Source organism: Cricetulus griseus, chromosome 2 (assembly GCF_003668045.3).
Source record: "Cricetulus griseus strain 17A/GY chromosome 2, alternate assembly CriGri-PICRH-1.0, whole genome shotgun sequence".
NCBI lineage: Eukaryota > Metazoa > Chordata > Mammalia > Rodentia > Cricetidae > Cricetulus > Cricetulus griseus.
Window position 1 is genome coordinate 162,530,202 of NC_048595.1, and position 17,110 is coordinate 162,547,311.

The following is a 17,110-nucleotide window of genomic DNA, read 5'->3' on the forward strand; positions in this document are numbered from 1 at the left end:
ATATCTCTGTTTATACCCCATTTTAATTGGGTTGCTTGTTTTCTTGATATCTAGTATTTTTTGAGTTCTTTATATATTTTGGATATTATCCTCCTATCATATGCATAGTTGAAAAAATCTTTTCCCATTCTATAGGCTGCTGCTTTGTCCAAACGATGGTGTCCTTTGCTAAACAGAAGCTTTTTGGTTTCATGAGGCTCCATTTATTAATTGTTGGTCTTAGTGCCTGTACTATCAGTGTTCAGTTCAGAAAAGTTGTCTCCTGTGCCAATGCATTCAAGGCTATTCCCACTTTCTCTTCTATTGGTCTCAGTGTATTTGGTTTTATGTTGCAGTTCTTGATCCTCCTGGAATTGAGTTTTGTGCAGGGTGATAAGCATAACTCTATGTACATTCAGCTACATGCAGACATCTTGATTGATCAGCATCATTTGTTGAAGGTGCTGTCTTTTTTCCAGTGTGTATTTCTGACTTCTTTATAAAAAAATCAGGTGTCCACAGGTGTCTTCAAGTCAATTCTGTGCCTGGTTTTGTGCCAGTATTATGCTGTTTTTATTACTATAGCTGTGTAGTACAATTTGAAACCAAGGATAGGATGCTTCTCTCAGTTCTTTGTTATTCAGAATTGTTTTAGCTTTTCTGGTGTGTGTGTGTGTGTGTGTGTGTGTGTGTGTGTGTGTGTGTGTGTATGAAGCTGAAAATTATCCTTTCAAGATCTGTGAAGAATTGTGTGGAATTATGAATCTGTAGATTGCTTTTGGTAGCATGACCATTTTTCCTATATTAATTCTACTGATCCATGAGCATAGCATGGGAGATCTTTCCATCTTCTGATGTCTTCTTCAGTTTCTTTCTTCAATGTCTTAAAGTTTTTATCATACAAGGTTAGTTGGAGTTATACCAAGATATTTTGTATTTTTTGAGGCTATTGTGAAAGGTATTGTCTTCCTTGATTTATTTCTCAGTTTATTTTCTATTTTTATATAGGAGGGCTACTGATTTTTGTCAACCAATTTTGTATCCAGCTACTTTGCTAAAAGTGTTTATCAGCTGTAGGAGTTTTCTGGTAGAATTTTTAGGGTCATTATTGCATACTATCATATCACCTGCAAATAAAGATACTTGGATTTCTTACTTTCCAACTTGTATCCTCTTGATCTCCTTCAGTTGTCTTATTGCTCTAGTTAAAATTTCAAGTACTATATTGAATAGGTATGGAGAAAGTGGACAACTTTGCCTTGTTCCTGATTTTAATGGGATTTCTGTAAACTGCCTTTATTACATTTATGTATGTCCCTTGTATCTCTACTGTCTCTAGGACTTTTATCATAAAGGAGTTTTGTTAAGGCCTTTTCTGCATCTAATGAGATGCTCATGTGGGTTTTTTCTTTCAGTTTGTTTGTTTGTATGGTGAATTATTTTTTAATTTATGTTGAACCATCCTGCATTTCTGGGATGAAGCCTTCTTGATCATGGTGGATGATCTTGTTGGTGTGTTCTTGGATTCAGTTTGCATGTATTTTATTGAAAAAATTGTATCTATGGTTATAAGAGAAACTGGTCTGCAATTCTCTTCCTCTGTTGGGTCTTTATGTGATTTGGGTACCAGGGTAACCTTGGCCTCATGCAACAAATTAGGCAATGTTCCTTCTGTTTATATTTTGTAGAATAATTTGAGGAATATTGGCATTTACTCTTCTTTGAAAGTCAGGCAGAATTCTGAAACCATTTGGCCTTGAGCTTTTTTTGGTTAGGGAAGTTTTAATGACTGCTTCTATTTCACTAGGGGTTATAGGTCATTTAAATTGCTTATCTGATCATGATTTAATTTTGGTAAGTGGTATTTATTGAGAAAATGATCATTTCTTTCAGATTTTCCAATGTAGTGGAGTACACTTTTAAAAGTATTTCCTCATGAATTTCCTTGGTGTCTGCTGTAATGTTTCCCCCTTTTCCCTTTCATTTCTAAGTTTATGAATTTGGATAGTCTCTCCACCTTTTAGTTAATTTGTATAAGGTTTTGACAATCTTAATGATTTTTTCAAAGAACCAACTCTTTGTTTCATTGATTCTTTGCATTATATTTTATTTATTTATTTGTTTGTTTCCATTTTATTGGTTTCAACCCTGAGGTTGATTATTTCTTGTCATCTACTTTTGGGAGTGATTTCTTCTTTTTGTTCTAGAGCTTTCTGGTGTACTGTTGGGTTACTAGTGGAATCTCTCCTTTTTTTTTTTTAATGTAGGCACTTAGTTCTGTGAACTCACTTGCCTCTTACAACTCACTTGTCCCATAAGTTTGGTTATGTTGCCTATTCATTTTCATTCCATTCTAGAAAGTCTTTAGTTTATTTCTTCCTCCTCCTCCTTCTCCTCCTCTTTCTTCTTCCTCTTCTTTTTTCAAGACAGGATCTCACCATGTGTTTCTGGCTGTCCTGGTGTGTGTGTGTGTGTGTGTGTGTGTGTGTGTAACTGTGTGTTTTCCCTCTTTGATTTGCTGATCTGGGGTTATTTATTTCTTGTGTTTTCTTGGATATAATTAACTCTTTAGGTTGGAGTTTTCCTTTAGCACCTTCTGTAGCTTTGAATATGTAGATAGACATTGTTTAAATTTGGTTTTATCATGGAATGTCTTATTTTCTCTATCTATGGTGACTGAAAGTTCTGCTGGGTATAGTAGTCTAGGCTGGAATCTGTGGTCTCTTAGAGTTTATTGAATGTCTGACCCGGCCCTTTTGGCTTTTAAAGTCTTCATTGGAATACTTAGGATCTGCTGTGGTAGGGTTGCTGGGCTCTAGTGGAGACATACAGTTGTGGATGCTATTGATTGTGTTTTTAGGCTAGTGTCTAGGCATCTGAGTGTGGGAAGATTACAATTCTAGGTGCTGATATCTGTTCTTGTATTTGTTGGGTGGGTGATTTGTTCCTTGGTTTCTGTTGCCATCTCTGCTTCTCGAGAAAGTGTGGTGCCTGATAGGAAATTCTTCTGGGATCTTGATAGGTGTGGCTACTGGGGTTCTAGGCAAACTGTGTTTCTGGGTATTGGGAGCTGACATTTAGTAATGGGTGTGGACTAGACAGAGGTGCTAAGTGGATCCACAGGAGTGAGGACAGCAGAGTGCTCCAAGAGGATCTGGTTAGCACCCTGGGAATGGGACAGAGAGTGAGGAGAGGCCACAGCGTGCATCTGGTACAGAGCTGAAGATTGGATCTGGAGAGAGGAGGGAGAGTGAAGATCTCAAGCTTGCCTACCTGCTTCCCTGACTGGAGGGACCTGTGGGTTCCCAGGCTATAAAATAGTCCTATAAAAATGACCATGTATCAGTTCAGAACTTATCTGTGCCCTCATGTCTGCTTCTGTACTAGATCTTGAGGAGTCCTACATCACAAAGTTTCTGCAAAGTTCTACCTTTTGTTTGCAAGAGAGTTAAGGGTAAAAAGAAAAAATAGTTGTTGTTGGTTTTTTTCCCCTCTCTTAAGCTACCTAAAGGGCGTCACGGACTCTTAAGGGTGCTTGGGAGAACTCGGGCTCAGTGATAGATAGGGCCCTAGGCATTGGTGAGTGGGGACAGCCTGACAGTGTTGTGAGAAGTCAAGGAGAAAGGCTGCCATGAGTTGGTGTGTTCAGGGAAGTCTTCCTGGAGAAGGAGAACTCTTCCTTGAAAGTTAGGAAGAGAGTGATGGAGAGAAGAGAATGGTGGGAATGGATGGGAAGATTTGGGGGACCAGCTTCTGCTTACCTGGGAAATTCCTTGGTGTTTGGGGACTCCAGAGTGGGGGCATCCTCAGTAGATGGAGGGAATGTCATTTAGGGCTCTTGGGAGCTTGGGGGGCCCAGGCAGCTGTTAACATAAAAGTCTTTTTTTCTGTACAGGCGGAGTCAGGATCGAGTGTCTGTCCACCCCCACCGCCTCCACCCCAGCTTTGACTTTGGCCACCAACTGCAGACACCTCAGCCCCGGTATCTGGCTGAGGGAACTGACTGGTGAGTGAGTGAGTGAGTGAGTGAGTGAGTGAGTGAGATGCTGGGCAGCACAGGAGGGAGGGAAAGAAGGAGAGAGGGAGGGAGGGAAGAAAAAAGGGAGAGAGGGAGGGAGGGAGTAAGGGCGGGCAGGTGGGCGGGCTCATCAGACCCATGGGAGTTTCTGATTTGTTATCACAGGTTAGACCCCAGTCTACTGTGTCTACTTCACTCACCTATAGGGCCTGGCTACAGGAAGTAGCGCAGTGTAACTGGACACTATCCCAGATCAAGTCTGGGGCTTGGTGTTGACAGCCAGAAAGAAGGGAGACAGGATGTAAAACATTTCCCAAGCTCAGTAGAACTACAAACCAGTGGACTCTAGAGGACAGCTTGCGAGGAGAATGCAGAAGTGTCAGGGTGGTCAGGGAAGGCTTCCTGGAAGAATCCGCAGAGAAATGATAAAACTTGTCAGTAAGGCCGTGCAGGGAGTGTGACTTGGGTGGATGTAGAGGTAAGGTAAGGACTGTGGATAGGAGCTGAAGAGGAAGATGGAGGGTGTTGTGTCTTAGAGACAGGTAGCCCCTAGGAAATCTTCCAGTTACTCATGCTTCTGGGACTTTGCAGCCCACTCACCTCTCCAACTGTCAGCCAGGAAAGATCAGGTCTTAACTATAGTCAGACTAGACCCCCACAAATAGGTAAAGGACATCAGTGGATGCAGTGGATTTCTGAGTAGTTGTTGCTAAAATTCCTTTCCTGGGGAAACGGGACCAGGAAACGGGACCACTCACTCCCTTCAAGGTCCAAATGACAAGTCAAAAATTTGATGTTACCCAAGTATCCCCTTGAGAACCAGTGAGTGTGTTTGAGCATGGGTGGCCCCAAAGCAGCCTTGCTTGGAATTTCAGTGATCTTCTCACTCCCTCCTTCTCTGGGGGAATACCAGCAGTCCACAGGCCCTATCCTGACTGATGCCCAAGGAGCCACAACTGATCTCAGGAAGATGGCGGCAGTTTTGTTCAGAGGATAGTGGTATATTGCACTGGTATATTGCAGTAGCTCACTCCAAAGAGGGATGTGCATATACACACCTATATGTGGGTCTACACATACACTTACATATGTATGTGTACATATTAGGTGCACAGAGAGAAACAGAGAGGCTGTAACAGTGACTTTGGGGAAACGTAGGTGAAGTGTATCCTGGAATTCTTTGTTTCTCTTGCAACTTCTCGATACAGAATGCAAGAGGGGCACCCACAGCTAAGCACTGAACCATACTCCTGGAATACAGTTGCAGAGAGGGAGGAGGGGGGAGCAAAGGAGCCAAGATGTTGCTAGAAAAAACCCACAGAAACAGTTGATCTGACCTACTGAGAGTGCGGAGACCCTAGTCATAAAGCTGAGGAAACAGCATTGGACCAAACAAAGCCCTCTGAATGTGGGTGCCAGCTAGGAGGCCAGGGCAGTCTATGGGACCTCTAACAGTGGAGCCAGTCTTCAACCCTAGAGCACAAATGGACTTTGGGAGTCCATTCCCTATGGAGGGATACTATTGCAGCCCAGATACAGCAAGGAGGGCCTAGGCCCTCCCCCAAATGATATGACAGACTTCGATGGTCCCCCATGGAGGGCCTCACTATCCCTGGGGCGGAGGTGAGGGGTGGGTTGGGGAGGTGGTGAGGAATATGGGAGGATGAGAGGGCGAGAGAATGGGGGCATGGATATGTAAATATGAATGCCTCTAAAATTAAAAAAAAAGAATACAAGAGGGGTGGGGAGAATATTCCTTAATGGAAGAAGAACAACAACTATTTTTAAAAGCTGACAGGCCAATATATCATCTTCCACACATTGGGCCAGGAAAGCTGGTTAGGTCAGGGTGGCTTCTGGAGCTCCTTCCCTTATAGCTGGGACTGATTCACAGTGTAGCTCTTGTTGGCCCACTGTTTCCCATGATTCTGGGCACCAGAAAGAGCATTGTTAGCATGCTCTGATGACTCCCATTCTCAGAGCTCTCAGGTACTCCCCGTTAAATTGAACAATCTCTTAAAAGATGGATCGCACTACTGCCAACTTGCGCCCAGCCTTTTCCCAATTAGCAGATTCAAATTAGGAAGATATAATCACAGTCTGGATTCAATTCTGTCCCTCAGCAGTCAAGTCAATTCAGTTTGATTCAATTCAGCACACATGAGCACCCAGAGCGCTTGTACACAAATGAGTGATCTGAACACAAGCACACGGTATGTGGGACTACACAGGTGGGGTCTACGGTGGGACCCTACAGTAGGGTCTCTCTTGGGAGGAGTCAGGAGCAGCACAATGAGTCATCCCTGCCCTTAGCTTGCTTATCCATCCAAACTTAGTCTTCTTTCTCTTTCCAACCTCTCTGCATTCCCCGCTGCCCTGAGAAACAAAGAATAAGGATCCAGGAGGCTGTTCCACATTCCACAGTCTTGTGTGGACCCAGCCCTGGGCTCACCCTGGGTTAGGAGCTGGTTCCCTGGCATCCTTCAAAGAGGATGCTTTCGTTTAACATCATCTCAGCCCACATTTAATGTATTTCACGGGCTTCGATATCTTTCTGTTGTTATAGTTACTGACATGCACATTATCCAAACCTGGCTAGTAGAAGCCTCTTCTGGAAGATTCCTTCCACCATGACCCTGGTGCACCTCAGTAGTGTTCCTGCCTTTGGTTACGACAGAATGTTCCAGTTTCTCTTGTGTTTTTTTTCCCCCCACAGAACCAGAGTTAGTTCCATTTCTCATTAGCCACCAATTCCTCTTCGTTGCTTTGTGTGGATCTAAGTTTTTGCTGCATCATTTTCTTTCTGACTGCAGATCTTTCCTGACTATTTCTTGTGGTGCTGGCCTAGAAGCACTACTCCTTCTGGCCTTTGCGCATCTGAAAAAGCTTTACTTCACCTTCTTTTTGGAAATCTGTTTTTTTTTTGTTTGTTTGTTTGCTGGATGCAGACTTCATTCTTGATAGTTTCTTTCTTTCTTTTTCTTATTGATGCCATCCCTTTCTCTCCTGGCTGCTTTTATGACAATTTGACAATTTGTATTCACCTTCTCTATCTGAGGAGCCTTTTTTTTTTGAATCTCAGGTTGGTTTTAAACTTTTATCTTTATTTTTTTTTAAATGTGATTATTATGTACTTTGAGACAGGGTTTCTCTGTGTAGCCTTGGCTGTCCTGGAACTCACTCTGTAGACCAGGCTTTCTTTGTGTTACACTGCCGAAATTTGTTAATGATTTGAGCCTATGGGTTTATAGTTTCCATCAAATTTGGAAATGTTTTATAGAACACATGTTTAAATGAAGTGTGTTTTTCTAAACCTTTAGGAAGTGGCCGGCTGGGCTAGGATTCCTTTTTAGCCTTTAGGATGAACATTAGAGTGGGTCCCTTGCCTGTGGTTTTACTGAATGGTGAAAATGTGGCCACTGCCTGTCCTCAGTCTGGCCTTGGCTTCCTGCCCTGAGAAACAAAGAACCTGATCCTTTTAGACTCTTTCTTGGAAGGGAGCAAGGTTCTTGAAAAATGGTTCTTATGATCTGGGCGGCTCCAGGTGCTCAGACTGAAAGGTCTTAGATGCTGGTCCGGAAGGACATGGAGACGCGTCATTATGGGTAAGCAGCTTGTGGGACGATTTATTAATGCCATTTCCGCCCACTCTGAGCGGCAGAGTTGGCAGCGTGGGCTCTGACTTTGCCCCAAGGTGGTGTGTGAGAGAGACCTCTTCTGAAAGCGGTTGGAGCCCCCCTCCCCCCAGCTCGTAGCTCATGAGGCTGTGTCCCCACAGGGATCTCAGTGTGGACGCTGGCTTGAGTCCTGCCCAGTTCCAGGTGCGGCCCATCCCTCAGCACTATCAGCACTACCTAGCAACTCCTCGAATGCACCACTTCCCCAGAAACTCTTCCTCCACACAAATGGTGAGTGACAGAGTCCTGGGGGGATGTGAACTTCCTCACTGCATGCTAGTGGTGTCCTGAGGCCAGGGCTCTGCGGTGCCCAGGGTCCTCTGAGTCCTGGCTCCTAGGCAGACCAGTAGCTGCCCTCCACTCTCAGCCTGAGTTCTTATTCCAATTTGAGGAAGAGGAAACGGAGCGAGTGACTAGTCCAAAAGCCAGCACTGCTGAGGAGTGTCGAGGAGGAGAGGCAGCACGGCAGGCTGTAGTCTTGGGGGGAAATGCCCAGTACAGAAAGACACTGTCCTGGGGCTAGGGAGGTGGCTCAGTCAGGAAAGCACTTGCTGTACAAGCGTGAGGACCTGAGTTTGATTCCTAGCGCACACACGAAAAGCCAGGCATGCCAGAACTGTGGAAGGGGAGGCATGCAGATCCCTGGGGCTCACTGGCTTGCCAGCCTAGCATTATCAGTGCGCATCCGTTGCTAGTAACAGCCTCAGTCTCACAAAACAAAGAGGGCAGATCCTGAGGAAAGACACCTGAAGTTGATCTTTGGTGCGCCTGAAAACACACACACACACACACACACACACACACACACACACACACACACACACACTCCTATCTTCCTGGGCTTTACTTTTTTGTAAGATGGAATGTGTCTCTCACAGGGCTGCTTGGAGGGTCACAAGAGATCCTAGAGGGACCTCCCTGCAGACTCAGGCCACCCCCTCCCCAGGAGCATATTTGGGGCTACAGAACCCCAAATATGCTAGAAACATCAGGTTGGGTTTGGGGTTGCAAGTAATATTATGTGTCACTTGCAAGAGAAAATCTTGTTGCTGTCCCCAAATAGAATTCTCCCTTTTCCACCCTTGTTTCTGCTATTTAGCCACCCTGTAGCTTGGGGAAGGAGCCGTTACTACATACCAGACACAACTTTGAGCACCCTCATATAACTAATGTTACTTTCTCCTGCCAGTGCCCCGTATAACCAGGCATTATGTCCAATTTACACATTGGCAAACTGAGGCCTAGAGAGATTAAATAATTGGCCCCAGAGTATGCAGTGGGAAGCTTGACAGCAGACAGTCTGATTCCTAGCCAGGGTTATGGAAGGCTGCATAAATCAGAGCTCAGCTGTATTTAAAAATGCTAATATTTTTGTTCCTCATGAGTTTGTAAAAGTTTGTTTTTGGTTAGAGATGCCGCATTACAATACTATTCACCTTGGTTACTGACTTTTTTGGCCCAGTGCTGAACCATAGCCATTCTGCTGCTCTTGGAGATAGTAGAGGAGGCTCCTGCCATCCAGATGCCTGGGCCTGAGTCTTGACTCTTGCCACTTGCTTAGTGACATGAGTTGATTATTTAATCTTCTTGTGCCTTATTTGTCCCCACTCCCCCACCCCCGTCAGTAAAACAGGAATTTATAATTGTACCTGCAGTTTCCATCAGGTGAGGCAGTTAAACTGCTCAGAACAGCGCTACTGTGTAGTGGGTGCTCAGTCAGGGTCAGCACCACTGTGTTGATGGTTATCATGCCATGTACAAGCTTTGCTCTTCATGAATAGAGCAGAAAACAAGAGCAGGAGGGACAGCTCTGCTGACTGCAGCAGGTCATGTGTGCGCTGGCTGGTGGATGAGGGAGGAGGAGTTGCCTACTGGGCCCAGGAGAAGTCTGAGTTGTCACTGTCTCGGAACTGTTTTCTCCCTATCAGGTTGTCCATGAAATTCGGAACTACCCTTATCCGCAGCTTCACTTCCTTGCTCTCCAGGGACTGAATCCTAGTCGACACACCTCTGCTGTTCGGGAGAGCTATGAGGTATGTTGCATTGTGTGGTACTGACCGGTTGGTGAGCTACCCTTCATACACCATTCTCTCTGCCCGTCTGTGCCAATGGTAGATGCAGGTGGTGGGAAGTTCGGGATTGAAGGCAAGAAAGAGGGCACGAAGAGGGATTGCAGCTTCCCTCACCACACAAGTGCTTCCGGCTGGCAGTGTGACTGCTTCCTGCACACCTCTTCCACTCGGGTATCCTCCTTGAGTGCGTTTGTGTGTATTTGTACAGGTTGAGCACACATGCTTGTGTTTCCCTCTTTCCAGGAGCTGCTGCAGCTCGAGGACAGGTTGGGAAACGTGACTCGGGGAGCTGTACAGAACACCATTGAGAGGTTCACCTTCCCCCACAAGTACAAGAAGGTGAGGCTGTGTAGACTGGCTGCACAGTCAGGGCTGGGACGGGAGTTGTCAGCGTGTCTTCTTGAACCAGCCTGGCTGTCTGCAGGAGACACAGACCAAAACCCAGAAGCCTTTGCTCTGGTTACATGGCTCTTCAGGATTTTCTCATTGGCCCACAGCAGTTGTGGCCAGGAGGGAGGATGGGATGCTCTTGACAGAAAAGGGAGACAGGCTGAGTGTGCAGGTGTTGACTAGAATGGTCACTTGTGTATTTGTGCATGCGTAGGTATACAGAAACATTAGTGTTTGTATCAGTCTGGTGGGCGAAGGGGCTCCTGCACACGAGGCTAAAGAAAAATACCTTAGAAAACAATCCCAAGTCTAATGGGCAAAGAAGGTCTCTAAACAGTGTAGGGTTGGGCTCTTCTGGGGACATTTGAAAGTTTCAGAAGTAGAATCTGTAGGGTTGGTACTCAGAAACAGGAGCTTTTAAAACATCATTTCAATGAAAACTTGGAAGAAGCCAAACTGTTCTTTAATAAGTAAATAAATATAAACATCCATAACAGATTACTATTTTACAACAAGAAGTATCCCATTAAGCTATGGAAAGATGTGGAGGGAGCTTAAGTATGCACTGAAAAGTGAGAGAAGACAGCCACACAGGTTGTAAACTGTATACTTTGAACTACATGGCATTCCGAAAAACAATACTACAGAGAGATAAAAAGAAAGAAGGTCCAGGATTGCCTTTGTGGAGGGAAAGAACAGGCAGAGGGCCAGCGATTTTATTAGTGCAGCAAATTATTTTGTGTGGCACCATAATGAAAACAGGTGACATTATGCATTTACCAAAAACACAAGGCGGGATCCCTGAGTTAGTTAGCTTGCCCATTACTGTGAGAAAATCCCTGAGAAAAACAAACTTTCATGAGGGAAGATTCTTTTGGGTTCAGAGTTTGGGAAGTTTGTCCATGGTTATCTCTGGTTCTGGGATTGTGGCGAGGCCTGGTAGTCAGGAAACAGAGAGGGTACAAATGCTGGTAAAGTATGCCCTTCCAGGGAACACCCACAATGACCCACTTTCTCCAACTAGGTCCTACCTCCTAGTTCCCACCACCTATAATGTTATCAAAATAGAAATGCATCAATAGATTAATCAATTAATAAGACCAATGCCCTGAGGTCCAGCCACTTTCCAAAGCTGTCAGTGCACAGTCAAACATTTAACATTTCAGATCCAAATCTTAATTCATGGAAATTAATGAACTTCAGCTAATAATGGCCAGTATGGGTTCATCATTTGTCACAAATTTACCACATAATATGAGATATTCATATAAGGAGAAGCTATGAGGTGGGGCTACATCCTGCTCGTGACTTGGGTCCTGGCTAGGGGCAGTGAGGGAATGAAGAGAGGACAGACACACATGTTAGTATTCAGGCATCTGTATTGCCCTGTCCTTGGGGTTCTGACAGGATACGCCCTCAGCTGCAGTCACTAAGAGCACCATCTGTGCCTAGTCACTATCTTCCTTTTTAAAAGGCCCTGCCCACCTCCCATTTTTTTCTCTCTCTGCTTCTCTGCCTGTCTCTCTGTCTCTCCTCTCCCCCCTCCTCTTCTGCCACTCTTGTCCCCAGAGGCTGGTCTCTCCTCTCCCCCCCTTTCCCATTCACTTTCCCTTAGTAAAAAAAAAATACCTCCACCCAAGCCCTGTCACATGGCATCTTTCTCTTGAGCACTACTTTTTAAAATTACAACAACACATCCATGAAGCTGGGTTCAGATAGGGATCTCGAGCATTATCACCACAACCTGGAACCTCAGCATGCTTATTTTGTAGTGCAGGGGAAGGGGTTGGCTGGTGCCAGTAGGAGTTTCTGTAGGTGAGCAGTCCCAGACTGTAAATATCCAGGTGAGGGAAACTGAAGTTGCTAGTCTTTGCACACATTGATGAAGTGTGCATAAACACTCACACTTGGACTCTCAAGAGAAGCTTTGCCATTTCTCTTGAGACTGGGCCATATGGGTAGCAGATTTGCCAATTGTCCCATGGGTCTGGGGACTTGATTTGACTGTGAACATGTCAAGATACACACTCACCAAGGACTTCTTCACTCAGGGCTTCCTCAACTCCCTAGTGGGGGTTGGAGATACACTACTGATAGTTTTTATGTAACCTAGAATCACTGTACCAAAAAAAGTTAATGTTGAATCAAAGTAAAGCAAATTTAGGGAAATGAAGGGCAGTCCAGGGCTCATCATGGTGCACCCAGAGAACTTCATCCACTCTATTGAGACCCAAGACAGCAGTAGTTGGAATCACCTGGGGCTGAAGTCAGACAGCCAGTGTTGAATTTCAGTTCTTCTGAGTGTAGCTGTGTTGCTGTGGACTGTGGCCCATGCCTTCTATTTTCAACATGGCTGCTTCAGTGGGATGATGCAGCTTCATACACAGGGCCCGGTACCTACCTTGTGCTCAGGAACAGCAAATGGCTAGTCATTGTTCCCAATTCTTGTCTGTGTGCCAGGTGTCAGCATCAAGACCACAAATCATCAAATATGCACCTCCTCTGCATTTGTTACTTTTCTATTGTGATAAAATGCCATAACCAAATCAACTTAGAAAAGAAAATGTTTAATTGGGCTTACAGTTTCAGGAGGTTGGAGACCTTAGTGGCAGAACAAAGGCATGGCAGAAGAAAACTCCGAGAGCTTACAGCTTGATCCAAAAACAGGAGGCAGAGAGAGCACACCAAGAATGGCACAAGTCTCTTGAAATCTTAAAGTCTGCCCCTAGTGACGTACTTAATATTAGTTATAAATGCCTGGCTTTATCTTCGGCTCTTTTCTTGCTAGCTCTTACAACTTAACCAGTTTCTCTTCATCTACGCTTTGCCTTGGGCTTTTTACCTTCCTTCCTTCCTTTCTTTCTTTCTTTCTTTCTTTCTTTCTTTTTTTTTTTTTTGTATCTTACTTTCCTGCTGTCTCCATGTCTGGCTGGCAGCACAAACAACGTTATTAACAAAGGCAGCAGAAACAAATGTAACACACCTTTACACAGTTAAAGTACTAATCCCCAGCATAAACAAATGCAGCACATATTTGCCTAATTAAAATAATATTCCACAACACAAAGTTCTGTAAATAATGGAGAAAAAGAAAGATCTAAGAGACTAAAGACTGAGAAAAAGAAATGAGACGTGAAAAGAGAGAAATAAAGATTAGAAATAACTAAACAAGATACTGTTGAAGTAAAGCTCTGACACGAAAAGGAAATCATGAAAAACTATGGTGGGTAAAAGCTATAGAAACTAGGCATGTGGTTGGGGCTTAACACTAGGCATGTGGTTGGGGGTTGTTTTGGGCATTTCTTTTCTAGCAGGGCCAGTCCTGCTGACCCTTTGGCAGGCAGATTGTCATGACAATAATTAATACTAAAAATACCCCCCCCCCAAAAAAAGGCCGGACGTTGGTGGCACACGCCTTTAATCCCAGCACTCGGGAGGCAGAGGTAGGCAGGTCTCTGTGAGTTCGAGGCCAGCCTGGTCTGCAGAGCGAGTGCCAGGATAGGCTCCAAAGCTATACAGAGAAATCCTGTCTCGAAAAACAAAAACAAAACACACACCTAAAAATAATGCATGGCAAACACATAGGGCAATGGATACTGGTTTTCTGGATAAAGGGACCGTGCAGGAGCCTGCATCATTTGTAGCTGGTACATGGGGCACATGGGGGGGGCATCAAGAGGGAGCAATAGGCTTCCTTGTGTGTTCTAGCCAGGTCAGGGTACCCCAGAGTAAATCAGAGTAGGGAGCTTTTGGGCTTCCAACCAGAGCAGGTAGTCCTGATGTCTAGGCCTAGCCCCAGTGTCACTCTCTGGTCTTCATCTGAGACTCCACATGTCTCTTTGCAAAATGACTTTGCAGCTTGCTTGCCTCTGGAGAGAGGGCAGAATGGGTGATTCTTTTTCTGTGGTTACTCTCAGACTTAGGATCAGATGTCTGCATCATGGGGATAGGGTCACAGAAGCTAGACAGATTTAATTCAATGGTTAGATTCTTCCTTCCCCAGAATATCTATTAGGCAGCAATGGCCTGTCTTGTACTTGGTCACATGTATCACTTTAAAACTTTCTTCAGAGCATTAGCAAATAATTAGAATTGTGGATAGAAATTCATAAATCAGGAAGTATGCACAGTAGCTACATGGCGTTTAACCTCATACTAGAGCTGCCACTTATCTTAAGGGAACTTACTGGCTAGAGAGAGAAACACAACTATGGAAAACAGTTTAGAACCATGTGGTACAAATTACAGGGATAATGGTGGTGGGGATATTCTGTGTTCATCTAATAATGAGAGCACAGATGAATGGACATCAGTGGAAAGAGTGAATGAGGAATCTGGGAAGGAAGGAAGGGAAGGAGGGAGAAAGGGAGGGAGGGAGGGAGGGAGGGAGGGAGGGAGGAGGAGAGAGGGAGGAAGGGAGGGGAGGGAGGAGGGAGGGAGGGAGGGAGGGAGGGAGGAATGAATCAGTGAGGCATTCTGTACTTAGAGGCAGGGGTACATGTTGGATAGGGTGTGAGAGAGAGTAGACAATGTGAAAGAAGACAGGTGAAGCCAAAATTCACAGCCAGTAGCTTTGCAAAGGGCAGAATGACTAGGAGCCTGGCTCCTTTCCAAACACTGGGCCCCTTGACAGTGTCTAGGACAACAGTCTACTGCCCTCTTACTTGTTTGATTTTTAACTTTCTCTCTCCAGAAGCAGGAGTGAGGAGTTATGGGTGAATACTTAGAGATTAACCCCTAGGGAATGAAGCCTCCCCTAGAAAGAGAGGAGGCTGTGGGAGAAAGTCAATGGACAACAGGAGTCTGTACTGGGTAACTAATTTTTTTCCCTCTACTCACAGCGAAGACCCCAGGACAGCAAGGGCAAGAAAGACGAAGGGGAAGAGTCAGACACAGATGAGAAATGCACAATTTGTCTGTCTATGTTGGAAGATGGAGAAGATGTAAGGTAAGAGGCCACTCTTGTAGTTCCTCCCCCTTCTCTCATGGATGTTAGTGACCTGTCACTGTACTGCATGCCCAACGAAGGAGGCACTTACTTGGTGTGTACCTTAGGGAGCTACAGTGTTTCATGGTTGCTCTAGCAAAGTGGTGTGTAAAATATTCTAGATGTGGTAACCATGAACATGGAGTCATGGAGACATGGATGGGTCTAAGACAAAGCCAAGGCCTTTATGAGAGAAGGCTTCGACAGTTCCAGGCATGGTTTCCCTTCTCAGCCACAGCCTCACTCCAGGATCTGGGTTCCAAGAGCCCTCTTTATCAAGTCCTCAGTGGTTCCCATCACCTTGCCCCTGCTGCTGGTCACCTGACTCTCCTCTTTTCCAGACGCCTACCTTGTATGCATCTCTTCCACCAACTGTGTGTGGACCAGTGGCTCGCCATGAGCAAGAAATGCCCCATCTGCCGAGTGGACATTGAGACACAGCTGGGAGCCGACAGCTGAGGGAGGAAGCTAGCCAGTGGATGCCCCGTTTCCTTCACCAGGTCCCCCCCCACCCACGGCCATAGCCCTTGCAGCCAAACTTTGCCTTCTGAGCCATTTGACGTAGAGAAGACGCCTGCAAGCACATTTTGTGGAAAGAGGAGTTGGTATCAGTGTCTGAGGGAGAGGAGAGGTGGGAAGGACCCACCCATCCAGAATGGTGACTGCCTCATCGCCTTGCTGTGCAGGGGGGGGGAGGGAGCTGGCCGTGCCCAGAGCAGGGGCGGGAAGGGGGGGCCCAGCTGCTGAGAACTAGATGTGATCTCGAGGGTACTAGCTGGTGATTGGCCCTTCAATCCTGTCCTTTGAAGGATTGTGTATATACCTCTTGACCACGTAGAAAACATGTAGGGGTCTCTAGCTATTCTGTGGATGGCAGCCGGAGCATGTTAGCTTAAGAAAAATGTCGTGTGTGGTGCTGTAGTCATCTGTGGTGGACATGTCGCTATTACTGAACTTGCACCAAATATTTCTCATTGAGTTTCTTGTTTTGGTGCCTGACCGAACCAACCAACCAACCAACGACAGCCCCAATCTTCCCGTCTTTATGAGCGAAAAGAAAAAAAAAAAAAAAAAAGGAATCAAAGGTGAAAAAAAAAAAAAGCCAAATCCTGTTTACGGTGAAAAAGGATGATAATTTTTCACCCAGGTTGGGAGGCGGGAGGGGGGTTCTCGTTTGTTGTTTTTTGTTTATTTCCTTGGGCTTTGTTTTTCTCATGTTTACAGTGCACGGAGTGTGAGAGGGGCATCTGAGAAGGGGGTGGGGCTTAAAAGGAACAGATGGGATCTCACTGGGTTTCTGAGGCTTTTAGGCAAGGCGAAGAGGGCAGAGCCCTAGCCAGTGAAGGGGGTCCATTGCAATGTGGGCTCCCCAGTCCTAGAGCCCATTGCTTGGCCCCAGCTGTCTTTCTGGGTTCCACACTGAACCAGGGAAGACACAGCCTCCAGCTATAGCTTCCCCATGTTCCTGGGAGCCAGTAGCCCCCTGATCATGCCAATTCCTAACTTTATCCTGAGCTCTCATCTTGCCACAAAGAGGCAATGTAGCCACTGCCTCCCTATGCAAACAATTAACCAGATGATACAGATGAAACAGCATCGGCAGTGTACATACACTTAGCCTTGGCCCAAGTGCTCCCAGCTGGCACTCAGGGCTGAGGTCAAGTCCATAACCTTGGGAGTAACTTGAGCGTCCTCCAGGATCCTGCCTGATTAGCCTCTCCGAGACGGCCCTTGTCTGAGCTGGGAGGCCCGTGTCCCTAGCCCCTTGATCTTCTGATTCTTCTGGGAAAGTCTCTTTCTTTCTCTGTGCCTCAGTTCCAGTGGGGAGAGACAACAGTGTGTCCCCATACCCCACATTCCTTCTACTCCACTCAGATCTGAGAATTAACGCTATCCAGCCCATTGTGTGTTCTCTATCCTCTCATGGCAGCCTCTGAGGGTTTAGTGATTGGAGTGGAAAAGGAGATGGGACATTCTAGTGACACCA

General features: G+C 45.6%; 1 protein-coding gene across 1 annotated transcript in view; it reads left to right on the forward strand.

Moving 5' to 3' along the window:
- The window catches only part of Rnf165 (ring finger protein 165), a 98,227-nt gene extending 82,645 nt beyond the window's left edge, over positions 1 to 15,582 (forward strand). Inside the window, exons 3-8 of the mRNA XM_027397947.2 lie at positions 3,875 to 3,985; positions 7,776 to 7,905; positions 9,603 to 9,707; positions 9,990 to 10,085; positions 14,978 to 15,084; positions 15,465 to 15,582. Coding sequence (XP_027253748.2) covers positions 3,875 to 3,985; positions 7,776 to 7,905; positions 9,603 to 9,707; positions 9,990 to 10,085; positions 14,978 to 15,084; positions 15,465 to 15,582 — 667 coding nt within the window. The remainder of the gene's footprint in view (positions 1 to 3,874; positions 3,986 to 7,775; positions 7,906 to 9,602; positions 9,708 to 9,989; positions 10,086 to 14,977; positions 15,085 to 15,464) is intronic.
- Positions 15,583 to 17,110: the final 1,528 nt, after the last annotated feature.